The sequence below is a fragment of the Chlorocebus sabaeus genome, chromosome 24 (genome assembly GCF_047675955.1).
Source record: "Chlorocebus sabaeus isolate Y175 chromosome 24, mChlSab1.0.hap1, whole genome shotgun sequence".
Lineage (NCBI taxonomy): Eukaryota > Metazoa > Chordata > Mammalia > Primates > Cercopithecidae > Chlorocebus > Chlorocebus sabaeus.
The window spans coordinates 14043965-14058247 of NC_132927.1; the positions used below are offsets into that span (position 1 = coordinate 14043965).

Below are 14283 nucleotides of genomic sequence, written 5' to 3' on the forward strand. Positions count from 1 at the left end.
CCAAGAAACTCAAGAAGTGGAAGGGAGTCCTTCAGTTCTTGACATTTAAATCTATTCAAACCATGGCTTGGGAATACTCTGAGGAGAGTAATCTTTAAGGTGAGTGAGCTAGAAGACATAAAGAGTCTTTTCCATCACTATTTTCCATGGCTTCATGATTCATGATTCAAGGCTGAAATGGGCATTGGGGTTGCACTTTAGATAACACTGGATTTTCATTTCTGTTGAAATGCTTCACATCTTCTTCCTTCCTAATTCTGTTCCATGGCCAAAGACATCTACATGAAAATCATAGTATCTTTTGTTCAGTAATTCATCCATCCTCTGGGGCCCTGCTCACCTGAAGCCACATAATCCTTTATGTGTACTCAGACACTAGATAAATTGTTTATGTGATAAACCACGGGCCTGTCCTGTAGTTTCTGAGGTCGGGTAGACTATATGTCAGAATTAAAGCTTTTTTGGTGGTTGTTTTAAACATATTGTTATGCAGGGAATTGTTCTTACGCTGGGTCCCGAGTCCTCTGAAGTCCTCAAAATATCATAAAAATTAATTATTAAATAGCTATACCTACATATAACTTATTCTTATTATACATATTATGTTAAACTCTTATTCAAATTGTTAATATGTAAAATCTAATTCACTGCCATCTTTACCCTGTATAAACATCTTTCTCTTCCCAGTATTTCTAAGCATGTGACAATGAATATGCAAAGGAAGCGCAGCAGTCCACCAGGTGTGGGATGTGTGTGGCAAAATTCAAGACAAAGATTAAACCTCCACTTGATGTTGCAAAAGAGATTTTATAAAAGGTGACTGAAGTAAGTCACCACAGTGTAAATGAGCCCGTCACCAAAATTCAAACCTATTTTTAATAAGTTAATAAAAATGGGCTAAGGGTCCAAAAGAGAATTCATTCAATTTTTGACAACCTGTAGCATTCAGAGTTTAAAACTCATCTAAAGAATAGAATTTCCCATACACTTCTTTATTAGACACTCAGAATATCTGCAGGGTAAATGTTTTACATCCTTTCTGAGGTAAATGAAAACTATAAAGACTTCACAAAAGTGAATCTATATTTTAATGTAAATTACATTCAGGATGCTGCTCTATAAGACAAAGGGGAAGAAAGACAGCCTGGAACGAAGAACTGAAGTCTTTTAATCTTACGTACTGGAGAGGAACCCCCATCTCGCCACCCCCAGTGCCATTGAAGGTTGTTGTCAGAGTCAATGGGTTAAATTTGTAAAGGTTACTCTATGCTGAAGAGAATTAAATAACTAATCCCTGTATCTCCTGATGAAACTAATGCCTCGCTGGAAGTCAAATCTGAAACACTTCTCTTGGTTGACCTGAAAGCAGCATATTACTCAGTTTCTTGCTTCCTTGCTTTCAGGACAGTTGTATAGATAGGAAGTTCTTGTGGATGCTCCTCTAAGTCCATGTATATATTTGTGTGAGTACATATAGCTATCTACCTGTCTATATACCTCCTACAGCATGTGTGTACTGGCTCTAATTCTCTGAAGAGAAAGGTGAAGAGTCCATTGCTTGGAGGTTGGGATAGTCATGACTCATTGGTGAGGAACGACCAATTCAGTTACTACTGCAGAGTATTTCAATAAGTCTTCTGTTTGTTTAAAGTACTTTAAATTGTTGTTGTTATTATTGTTTATCTGACTGAAATAAAACTTCAATCCGAACTTTCCCCAGTAATGGGGGTAAAGAGGGGGGAGTAAGGTTGTGTAGGAAGCATCTCAGTAATACCTTAAACTGCAATTTAAGACAACGGGCTATGAAGTCTTCTTTGATCACGATTCTGAGAGATTCAAAATATAATCTCTCTCTTTCCCTCTTCCTCTCTCTCTCTCCCTCTCCCCGCTCTCCTCTCTCTCTCTCTCTCTCTCTCTCTCTCTCACACACACACACACACACACACACACACACACACACACACACACAGTCAAGACCCACAGTGTCTGTTTTAGTCGGTTTTCACCTCCACCTCCGTACAGTCAAGAGGGCAGAGAAGGCGGGGGCTGGAGGTGGCTGAAAGGGAAGGAATGGCGGTGGAACCCGGGAGGAGGCGACATTCGTGTCAGGTGGCGGTCCCAGGCAGTGTCCATGGGCCCAGAAGCGGAGGGGACGAGGCATCACGCCCGGCGCCCAGACCCCTACACCCGGGGGCAGGACCTGGTGTTCTGCGGTCCCCGCCCAGGCTCCTGGGGCGCTTTTCCGCAATGGCTGGCGTGGAAGCGAGAGGGGGCCCAGTTTTTCGGTGCCAGGTTGCGGGTACAGCCGGCTCCGCGCCAGGGTTGGGCGGCGCGGCCGGGATGCTGAGAACCCTGCGTGGTCAGCCAGGGGCGCAGGGCGGCCCTTCTGGCCAGCGCTCCCGGGGCACCAGGGATGGCTTCCCAGCTGGAGGACGGGAGGGAGGAGAGTAAATACCCATTCTGCCAGGGCCGCCCTCGGGGGATGGTTACGAAGGGAGAAATGAAAAATAAATCAAACAAGAGAGCCATACCGCCCCTCCCCGCGCGGTCCCAGCGAGCGGCGCCACTGGTCCTGCAGCCTCCGGCATGCCCGCGCCCCAGAGCCCAGGGGGCGCCGCAGTGGGCCGGGCGGGCTAGGACTGCGCCTCTGTGCGGGTCCCCAGGAGCGCTGCTAGCCGGCCAGCCCCGCCCGGCCGGGCCCCTCGGGCAGGATAGAGCTCTGCTTTGCTCTTTTCGTTGGCCAAGCACAATTGTGTTATTGGAGATAATGAATTCAATCCCCATCAAAGGGCATTAGGCTCGCCCGGGCCCTGGAGTTGCTGATGCCTTTTTTTTTTTTAAACCAGGAATGAAAGGCTGAGGGGGAAAAAAAAATTCTCTGGGGGAGCCTTTCCCCTGATCGCTGCTTTTGAAGTGAAGGGGCCCGGGCATTGTTGTTCACCTCGCGGCCCATACGGCTGAAGAAAGCCCTGGCTTTTGATGGGCTGAGAACCGCCTCGGCAATGAGCACTACGTCGGGCCGCGCGGCCTGCGGGCAGCATATGTCTCAGGGCACCCGGGCACCGTCTGGCGGGCGGGGCCTGGGGCCCGGTGGGGAGGGGGCTTGGCCCAGGAGGCTGGGACTGGAATGAGGCCAGTACCCAGCGGCGGGGATCCTTGGGCTTCAGGCCTCGGGCCAGGGGTCTGCCGTTCCTCCTGCTCACCTGGCGTAGCGCAGGAGATCCACCTGTGTGGCTGATGAGTCCGACTGGGAGGCCGCACAACCCTTTGGGGTGAGGGTGGGAAAAGCTGGCTTCTCCTTGAGGGCAGGGAGCGGGTTGGTCTTTATTTTTAAGCACTGGGACCCAGCATCTAAGGTAGCTGGCTCAACTAGAGCTTAATGAGTCTGAGTCCGCGAAGGTGTGCACTCGGCAAGGGGCCTTCGTGCGACACGTAGTTAGGACTTTTCACCCGTGACACTGCACATCGCGCAGCGCGGCGGAGCTCCCGGCCGGGAGTTGGGTAGGGGAGGCGCACACTTCGCTGCAGGCGCGCGGCCCGCTCCGCCGGAGGGACAGTTTCTCGGGCGTCCGCCGCGTCTGGCTGCGCAGTTTGTGCCCAGGACCGAGCATTAGCATCAGGTCACCTTTTCTAAAACTTGTTTCAGGCATTTAAGTTTACTTTCAGTGCCCCCAATGTGAACTTTTCCCACCTCGATTCGCTCCCCCACTCCCGGTCCGCCCCAGGGCTCTTTGGCCCAAGGGTCAGCAACCAGAGCTGTTCGGTTCCCTTCCCTGCCCTCCCCATCTCCAACCCCCTCCTCCCCTCTGCTAAGGATCCGGGTTATCCGCCCCATTAATATATTAGCCAAGCATGACACAAAGGAAGCGCGTGTCAGCAGAAGGCGGTGTGACTCCAGGGAGAGGCGAGGAAACCTGGACGAGGCCCTGCGCTACAACACGGCTCATTGCCGCTTGAGCTCCTGAATCGGCCTCCACCTACCAAAAGCGGTGGAGGACACAGCGGGAGTTGGCTCCCAGGGTTGAGCCGCTGTTGAGCCGCAGTGTATAGCTGGACTGTGGTAGTGAAGCACAAAGCCCCCAGGTGGGACCCAGAGCTAGGGGAACGTTCCAGTAATATCCCAGTCACCTGAACCATGCAAAGAAATTCCGCTCTCCAGGAGCACGGGACTAGGCGGGCGCCTACTTCCTCCCTCGTGCATAATAGGCCCTTAAAATTAAATATACAAAGGATACAAACCTCCGCAGAGCTCCTTACAGTCTTTTCATTAAACTGTTTGTGTTTTAAAACAATTATTTGGCGTAAGAGAGAGAAACCAAAAAACTGACCCGGGATATATATGAGCAGGCAAGCAAAAGAGTAACAAATGTACTCGTTTATAAAGGTGGGGGGGGGTGAGGGGGGTTGACTAAGGAGGTTTCCAATTTAATTCATTGTTCTCTATTTCCAGGCAATGCTTTGGGGGGAATTTCCAGGTTGTTTTTTTCTTGGTTTCAGAAATTGAAAGAAGAGAAAAGAAAAAGCCCCTGATGTGTAATCTTGAAGGGGAGTTGAGAGACGTAAAAAGTTAAACCAAGGCAAACTCACACTTAAATTCTGGGTAAGGCCTGCCGTTGGTGTCACTGGCCTGGTTCTTAACCTGACTTCGCCAGTGACTTGACCCGCATTCCACCTGGATCCTGATGTGTTCGAGCACGATTCTACTTAAACCCTTTCCTTCCTGGATTTTGAGGGAGAATATCTTGCCTCTGTCCTGTAGGTTGACTGGAACATAGAGAACCCCAAAAGATCACGGAGTGGCACCTAGAAAAAGGAGGGCTCCTTATTTCCCGGGGCTACAAGGAGGAGGGGCGCTCACTCTCACCATGCGCTTTGCTCTTACACTGTAGTCACAGCTAACATAATCGGAGAAATAAGGAAGTTAAATAGAAAAAGAAAGGTGGCAAGTGAGGATTTCCCCCTTGTCAGGTGTTTTAAAATGTTTATAATAGGAAAATGCATGCATTTTACAAGTTAAAATTGAATGGCATGGGTATTTTCCAGCCCCAGATTGCTTGGTAAAACGATGGTGGAGAACAAAAAGGTGAGGGCTGCAGTCCTAACTGGCCAAAGTTCAAAGAACCATGCTGGGCTGGCTAAAAAGAGAAAAAACAATGGAACTATTATGCCCCCAAACTTAACTATTTGGAAGAAAAAACGTAAGATTTAAGGTAATCTGTTGTTAAATGTTATTTGGATACACTAGCATCGTGGATGAAAATAAAACTTGCAAAATAAAACTTGCTACTTTAAGAAACGCTTTACCTTTCCAAATAGATTCTATTTATAAACAGGAAGATTGTGAAATATTCACGTTTTTTCATTTCATTTTCTTACATTCTGACTCTCATGAGAATCTATTGATTCTAATGATTCTTTTAGTTTGAGAAAATTTTGTTTTTATATTTCAGTGTAATTTGATTACCTATTTAGTTCTAGGTATCTTTAAAACAATCACCTTTTTGCATATAACTATCTTGGAGTAATTAGGCATGCTCTTAACTCCATTTAGTTGCAAAACACACTTTATTACAATTCAGAAAAACAATTGGTATTTAATTTTTGAAAGCAAAATATTTTTTACACATGTATAAAATGTCTATTAACTTAAGCTATTTTGTTTTTCAACGAATTTTTTCCTGTTGACATTGAGGGATCACATTAAAATACATTATAGCTAAATGTTCTACAATATTACTGCTAAATCAACAGAAAACCAATTGATCTTTAGGAAAGGTTAATTAATTTGGGCGACAGGTCTTCTACTTTGGCCTGCATTGAAAGGAATTTGTATTGATCTCAGCAGTTTTTTGCAAAGAAACTTAAGCATGTTTGTGGAATTGAGACCAATTTTTAAAAATGCCAAAACAAGGGCTTACATTTTTATCACTTCAGGACTTCTTTTCTGTTATGGCTCATTCAAATCGGTTAGACTTCTGAGAAATAGAATGTTTTTTATACTTTCAGTGAAATCAAGTAGGTATCTATCCTTCAGAAAATGAAAACAGAGGTTAGGAGCTTTACTAGGATCTTGTTTGTTTTAATCCTTCCTTTCCTAATAATTCTAATCAGTTTATCCTTTACGAGGGGGATCACAAAGGAACAATGGAAATTAAATTGTGCCTTTGATTTAAACACTGTATTAGCCATCATGTAGAAAATGGACGGAGCTGCCTTCTACTTGCGAACACTTGTGAGTTGTTTAGTTTTTGCTGAATAGAACTGGTGAGCTTTTCTTCTTCCCTATCTTTAGTTCTCTTTTTATCACCTGAAAAATGTTTCACACCTGCCCTTCCTAAACGCAAGGTGAGAGTAACAATTGCAGCTTCCCTACCCTGTCCTATGCTCACCCCCAAAACATTTGTTTTTTTTTCTTTTTTGTAAAAGTGTTTGCTTGGTGGCGTTGGTGGGTCCGAGCACCTCCGGAGCTGTACACTTGGGTCTGGAGCAAGGCTTTCCCTCCTCGCCCCTCCTCGCCCCCTCCCTCCCCTCCCTGGGGACCCCTCCCCCATCTCGGGCGAAATTCCTAAGTCCAGCGAGCGGGAGCACCGCGGCGGGACGGTCAACAACCCCTTTCTGGCCCTGGTCTTCGGGAGCTGACGAGGTGAAGAAATGTGGAAACACCGAGACGAAAAGGGGATGGGGTGGGGGTCGCAGGAAGGCGGCGCCCTCGGGGAGGGTCTCCGCACTCCCTGGGAACCACAGATGGTTTCCTCTGGCCCAGGAGCGCGGCGCCCCAGCCCGGGCGCCCGGGCGTTTGTGTGTCCGGGTTTCCGAGGAAGGGATTACGCAGCGGGAGCAGCCGCGGCAACGCGGGCAGCCGGGGCCGCAGGAGCCGTAACGAGGCGGCTGGACTTCTTTGTTGACTTTTAGGTCCCGGGCTCAACAGGAGATTTATTCGCTAGGAGGGGAAAATGCTCAAACAATGAAGAACTAACTGCACTTGTCACCTCGAGACGTTTGCTGTCCTTCTCTGTCCGCCTTCCCTGGCAACCAGCTGTCCTGGCCGCCAACCCGCGCGCGTCCTAACGCGCGGGTGGCAGGTCGCATCGCTCAAAGGCGACGGCGTATGCGGTCTAAGAACTGCGAGAAGCCCACGAGGCAGGGACTGGGCCTACAGGCTCCTCGCGGCCCAGCTCCCGAGGCAGGTCTCCAAAGTGCCCCGTCCCCCGCATAATTAGAAAATGTCTCCGGCAAGTAAGAGAGCAAGAGCTAAGGCCAACTTAATGGTGGTGTGAAGGCAAGGCGCTGATGTTTCTAATACGTTGAAAACAAGAAAGGGAACAGCGCACAGAGGACAGCACAGAAGTTAAACATCTTAGATTCAGTGGCGGCGGGATTCCGAGGCCCAAGCCCACGCCTTTGTCTTACATTTGGAAGCTGAATTTGCCCACATTTGTTTACCTTATGTAAATATGAGTAACTGTTGGGGTTGGAAGCTTTTTCCTCTCTTTGGAACTTTGATGTCCTTACGAGGTCTCCAAATTAGGGTTTGAAATTATTCAAACCAGTAATTTCCCTCCCCTCCTCCTTTCATTAACTAAAGTGAGTGGGGGTTTGGGATTTCTGGATTTTTCTCAAGTGCTACATGGCACCGTTTCTCTCATCTGGGGAGGCAATTACGCGATAATTAAGCGACTCACACAGCTCTTTTTATCTTGTCCGCGGTGTGGAGTGGGGCGATCAAAGTAAAGGCTGTCCAAGTTCAAGCCCTGGTGAGGATGGAGTTCATACACAAGAGCTCAGGCAGGCCGGCCTCTGCTTGAGCTGGTGTTGTTATTGTTGATGTCAATCCGAACAAGACTTACAAAGAAATAGGTGGACTGGAAAGTGAGCCTGCTATCAAAGGAGATTAATGATTTTGTGATCCCAAGCAACTATGGGGTGTGAAGTTGCATTTAAAAGCTCCTTAGAAGTAAGACAAATTATCAACTTTAAGTTCTTAGGAACGACATTTTTGAATCAAAATTTAAAAAATAACTTCACAAAATGCAAAACAGCGGCTACCCTAAAATGTCCTGTAGGCACAACGCTTCCCCTGCGAGAGTGAATTATCTCCCCTCCTCCCACCTCCTCCAGAGCTACCCTGATGGCTAAGTTTTGTTTCTCTTTTAATGAGAAGAGGGTTCAGGAGTCTCCGTTGGAGACAACTTAATTCTATCAGCCACAGCTGATATTTTATTTTCATTGGAAGAACTCTCAGATAAAGGAAAGTGATACATTGGGGAAGGAGGAAAGGTAGTTAAATTAATATTTGATTTTGTAGTGAAAAGGCTCAAAGGAAACACAGAAGGCTTAAGCCGGTGTGAAAAAAAAAATGAAGTAAACATCACTGGGAATAAAGAATCTTAAAAATCTCAATTCTTGGAATATTAAATCAATTTATACACTTTACTTGAATTTCTTTCACTCCCTTTTACTAGCTATAAATTCATTATAATAATAGACAAAACAATTTTATTTTCATTTTTGTCATTTATATTCAGTTCTAGAATTTGAAAAATATCATATTTAGAAATACCCACTTCGGATTTAGTTAAGTGAAGAAAAATAACAGAAATCCTCTTTTGTTAACATTTGATTTATTTAAAGTCCTTAATTGCAAATGATCAAGAACATTTTCCACGGCTTAAAATCTGGTATTATTTTTGTTATTTAAATCAAAATATTTTAAATTACAATCACATTGATAAAAATTAACAATTTAAGTTGTAATTTTCACCATCATTTAAAGCAATCTCAGCTGTAAAGAAAAAGAATAAACCATGCAATAAATTAACATTGAGAAAGCAAAGAGAAATAATAATGAAACCCGTCTGGCTATACTAACACCATGTCCAACTGTGGAAAGTGCATAACACTGGATGAAACAAGCACACGATGGCAATGATTAAAATGGCCACAATCAATAGGATTTTGTAATCTTGGACCACGTTTTGAAATCCAGCTCCCTATAACTTATCTCTCCTCCAACATTGTAATATTCCCTTTTTCTGGAAAAAATATTCTTTAAATGGTATACACTCATAGAAACTAATTTTATATGTTATGTGACCTCAGAATGACATGACCATGGCACTCTGCAAAGCAAGAAGCAGAGTTCTTGAGGGCAATTCCTGAGGAATTGATTCCCAGGGCTGTCTGTGGGTAGAGAAGACAAAGGGGTTGGGGTCCTTGTAACTTTCAGTCAAGCAGCTCTTGAGAATGTATCATGTATATCACCTATCTATTACCTCTATATGTTATGTAAATATACAGAGGATGTCTACACATCTGAGCATGTGCATAATTAAGTCCATACACAATATACATGTGTTTCATTTAAAGACATCTGCTATCTGCATGTATCAGAAATGTAAACTGAAAAGCAAATGGCTCTGATGTTTATAATCTGTTTATGTCTTGCTATCTAACAGCAGTATTGTCTTTCAATACTTTAAGAACCTCTAGTGTATACTTGTTTCTTCACCATTTCAATTCTTATGGTTAAGAGTATTGCCACAGACCTGTAAACTTGTAGGGGGTCAGGTAAGGAGGGGGGAAAAGCACAAACAAATATTTTACAAACTCGAGCATCTTCCTTTTTTGTTTTTTTTTAAATAACCCTCCACAAACTAGAATGTCTGGAGGGGAAAGAGGGAAGAAAGAGAGGGGGGCAAAGGAGGAGGAGAATTTCATATATACACTTGTGGATCATTGAACTTCGCAGGAAAAAAATTGGTTTGGGGTTGTCTTTGTAGTAATATACACAATGAATTTTGAATACAATAATAAAGTAACAGTCTTTTGCACTGGGGGAAAGGTTGTGTATGAAAAAGGAAATAAAAATAGTTGTTGGGATTTTATTATGCTGTTGTCGGTTTGGTTTGTGTGGTTTTGTTTGCTGTTGATTTTCTCTCTTGCTACCAGCATGGCTATGCCTGACAAACCCCCCAGTCCCGGGAGCTAGGAAGTGTTTAGGACGGGTCTGGAATACACACCTTGGTAGTACGCTGGCTCCAGGGCTGAGGGCTCGATGGGGCTCCTGGTGGTCACCGAGGCGCTACCTAGAGGCAGGCTGGTGGGCAACGTAGAGCCGTAAGGCGAGTACTGCAGTGCCTGCTCGTATGCCTTGAAGTCCAGCTTATGCTGCTGCTCCGAGGAGGACATGAGGTTGTTGATGGAGAACGGGTGGTTGAAGGAGTAGTGGGGGTCTCCTTTCAGATGCAGCTGGGACTCGTGGGGTGCCAGGCCGTGTGCCGGGTGAGAGGGGGGCACAGAGGCCAGGGCCCCGGGCCCGGAGCTTATGGGGGGCGCAGATGAGGAGGCTGGTGTCTTCAACTCCGAGGCGCCCCCTGTCGCCGTCGCCCCACTGTGGTCCAGAGTCTGGGGGCTGGCGGCGGGCCCGGGGGCCGGCGCGCCCTCTAGCTGGCCGGCCTTCCCGTGCACGCCCCGATGGAGGGGCGAGTCGGCGCTGGGGTTAGAGGCGCCAGAGGGGTCCTTGCGGCTCTCAGGGCCGCCCTTGGCGCCACCGCCCCCGCTCCCGCCCCCGCCGCCGGCCCCCGGCTGCTTCTCGCACTTGAAGCGCTTCTGGCGGCGCAAGTAGCAGCCGTTCTCGAACATGTTGCCGGAGTCCGGGTGCAGCGTCCAGTAGGAGCCCTTGCCCGGCTTGTCCGGGGAGCGCGCCACCTTGACGAAGCAGTCATTGAAGGACAGCGAGTGGCGGATGGAGTTCTGCCAACGCTGCTGGTTCTGCCGGTAATAGGGGAAGAGGTCCATGATCCACTGGTAAATCTCGCTCAGCGTGAGCATCTTGCTGGGCGCCTGCTGGATGGCCATGGTGATGAGCGAGATGTACGAGTAGGGCGGCTTGGCGTGCGGGTAACTGCGCTTGAACGTCTTGGCGTCGCCGCCGCCGCCGGCGCGGCTGCGGCCCAGGTTGGACGGCGCGTACGCCATGGGGCTCATGCACTGGTTCATGGCGGCCGCGTAGGGGCCCAGGCCATTCATGGAGGCCGCCTGCTGCGCGCCCATGGCGCCCATACCGCCCGGGCTCAGCGCCGTACCCATGGCCGTCACGCCGGCCGCAGTCATGCTGTTCATGGCGCCCGCCGAGCCCCCAGGCATGCCGGCTACGGCGCCGGGACTCAGGCCGGCCCCTAGGCCCGGGTTGGCATAGGACATGTTGAAGGACGCCGGGGTCATGTTGCCGCTCGTGGTCATGGTGTTCATGGTCATGTAGGTGTTCATGGAGTTCATGGAGCCCAGGCCTGAGTTCATGTTGCTGACCGGGACGGAGGAATAGGCCTGGAGCGGAGACAGCGAAGAAGCCCCGGAGGGCGGGGTTAGTGGTGGGCACAGGAGGGCGGCCGGCCGGGAGTTAATCCGGGGGCAAGTGCAGAGCACTTCTGCAGAACACGGGACACCCCCACCCGGGGCAAACGGCTAAGCGCCCTCCCCAGACCAAGTAAAGATGTCTTGCACGGTAGGGGGAAAATCCTAGCGCGACAGGCATGAAAGATAAGCGCTCACAGAAAATATGTCCCCAGGAAGATGTGTAATCGCCTTACACGCCAGGCTCAGGGGCTGGCTTCCAGGGCCCGCTCATCGCCTCCTCCATCCACGCTAGGCGGTATCCAAGTCTCCACCCCAGCCAGCCTCGGCAAAGCGCTCTTTGGGGGGAAATGTCTTTAAAACTCCGAAAATAGAATTAATCTCTGACCCTCTGCTTATTCACTTCACCCTAAGGGTGCAATGGGTTCCGCGTCACAGGCCCACTGAGCGGGCCACAGGGCACCAGCTCTGTGCCCTCCTCGCCTGAGTCTGCAGGCCTGGCTGACCGCACAGCGGTTTCGGTTATTATAGCGGACTGTTAATGAAACTCCCTGATAGAGCAAATCACCTATGGACATAGGACCCCCTGAATCATTTATTTCCCAACAAGTGGCTTTATTGTCCTAGGAGTTTTTGCTTATGGTGACTTTTTGTTGTTTATTGTATTTAGAAGTAGTGTTTTCTACCTGCTTGTAGCAACTGTAATGTTAAAAAGGGAAGCAAACTCAGAAGTTAAATAAGTTTTGGAAAAATCAAACTAAAAGTAGATCCATAACAGAAAGGGCTGGGAGGGGGTGCCATAATAATCTCAATGTACTATATGCATTTTATTTTAACGTGACTTTGCATGTACACCTCTGCAAGCTATTTAGAAACTCGCATTAATTTTGTCACCACTTCACCGTCCCCTATTTAAAAATACTGGTGACACAGTTTGTCAAAATAAATCTTTTTTTCCCACATACTGATGTTGCTGCTGCTGATTTCAGTGCCCGGCTTTGAAATTCCGTGAGTAGTCTTGAATAATTTAAAATTCAAAAACCAAATTCTACCTATTTTCTCTTAATGCTATTGTATTTCCTAATTCTCAGCTTTAATATGTTAGAAAGTACTTTCGCTAGGGGTCTCAGTTGAATGGTAGGGTCGAGATGACTGCGTCAGAATTAAATCTCTGGAAGACCTCTGAGCTGCTTTAAAAATCATCAGCAAGCGAAAATCCTTATCAATAGCAATGTGGGAATGCATTCGGTACAGTATTTTAAACATACAGAACCTAGGCATATTAAAAAGCACTCCTCTGATAATTTAATAAGGAATAATGATGTCCTTAAGTTTATTTTCATCAGCAAGTATGACTCAGTTTGAAAACATGAGAACAAATAGATTTAAATAGGAACATCCAGTAAACTATGGTATGCAAATAAACTCAGAGGTAAACTTGTGAATATATAAATCTAAATAAGTTAGTTACCATCAAAATATTATGTGATTCTATATTTTTCTGTCCACGTCTTAAAATTCTTTTTCTACCTTGGGGCTTTATTTTCTTTCCCTCTTCCCAAGATTATCCAAGGCAGTTCCAATACGCGTTTTCAATAATGGTAATTAAACTTTTGGGGGGTAATAGCCAGCTGTTTCCAGAAAAATACTTTTAATAGGTGCTAGTCCTCCCTGTACCTGGTTTTCCCTGTAATCCTTTTGTGCACATTGTAAAAATAACCCCCATGAACGTGCCACCAAGGGGACAATGAAGAGAAACAGGTTCTCGGCCCGGAGTTCCGAAGAAGATTCTGGTCGCACTAGCGCCACCCAGCGGTTTTAGAGAAGAAGGCGCACACTTCTCCCCACATAGGGCTTTTGAAGAACAAGTTTTATAAAATTTAGAAATCGTTTCATTATTGAGACACCCAACTTGGCGGCAGAGCGCTTTAATCAGAAGACGTCTGCGGATTAAACGGCGGGACGAAGAGGTCGCCTTGCGGGTATGCTCCGGCTTTCTCAGAGTTGCTTCCAACTCGCGCCAGCGTTCGCCCGCCCGCGGCACCCCGGGCCCGGCTCCTGCTCCCGCTCGCTGCTGGGAAGAGGCAAGTGCTTCCCAGGGCCGCTGTTTTCAAAGCCCGGAGTTTCCTAAAACTCCCTCTCCGGCTGCTAGAGTCGGGACAGAGCAGGGAAGCAGGTCCCGCTTCCAGGCCCGGCCAAGGCCCAGCCGGGACCACACCGGCGGGCGGGCAGCGGTGGCACCGAGGAGGCGCCCCCAGCCCGACTGTCCGCCCTGCCCGGCGCCCACCGTTCCCCGGCCTCCCCCGGCACGGGCTCCAGCGGCGCCCCGCCGGCCGCCCGCCTCGTCTCGCCTCTCACCTCCTGCGTGTCCGCGTAGTAGCTGTTCCAGTCGCTGGTCTCATGCCCTTCCATCTTCACAGTCCCTAACATCCTGGAGCCACCCTGCCCAATACAACCATCCAGCCCTGTGCGAAGCGACGGGCGGCCGCGCGGCGCGGGGCGGGGGAGGGGAACCGAGTAGCTGCAGTCACCCGAGCGCCCGCGCGGGCCCAACGCCACCCCGGCGAAGAGGAAGCCCAGAGCTGCGGGGCGCGGCTTGCGCGGCGGCGGCGGCGCTGCAGGCGGGGGCAGCGCCGGGGGCAGGCGGCTGCCGCGGAGCGCGGCGCCGGGGAGCGCCTCCGCGGGAAGTGAGCGGGCGGCCTCTGCGAGGCGAGTGCAGTTGAGCTGATGTGGATCTTACGTCGCTCGAGTGCCCACCTCCTCGTCCTCTCCCCATTTGTCCGCCGCACAAAGACGCTCGCACCTACAAAGCCCGAGGTGCACCTGCAAGGCGGCCGCCCGCCAGTCCGGCCGCCGCGCCTCCCGCCCCGCCGCGCCACCGCTGCGCGCGCCCCCTCCCCCGCGACCCCTCCCCCAAGCGCGGCCCTCACT

At 48.8% G+C, this 14283-nt stretch overlaps 1 protein-coding gene across 1 annotated transcript; it reads right to left on the reverse strand.

Annotated features, from left to right (window-relative positions):
- Nucleotides 1–8403: 8403 nt before the first annotated feature.
- On the reverse strand, nt 8404–14168 carry FOXA1 (forkhead box A1). Its single transcript, XM_007986523.3, has 2 exons — nt 13711–14168; nt 8404–11325 (listed from the first exon to the last, which is right to left on the reverse strand). Exons 1-2 carry the CDS (start codon nt 13780–13782, stop codon nt 9985–9987), a joined length of 1413 nt encoding a protein of 470 aa, XP_007984714.1. The 5' UTR covers nt 13783–14168; the 3' UTR covers nt 8404–9984.
- Nucleotides 14169–14283: the final 115 nt, after the last annotated feature.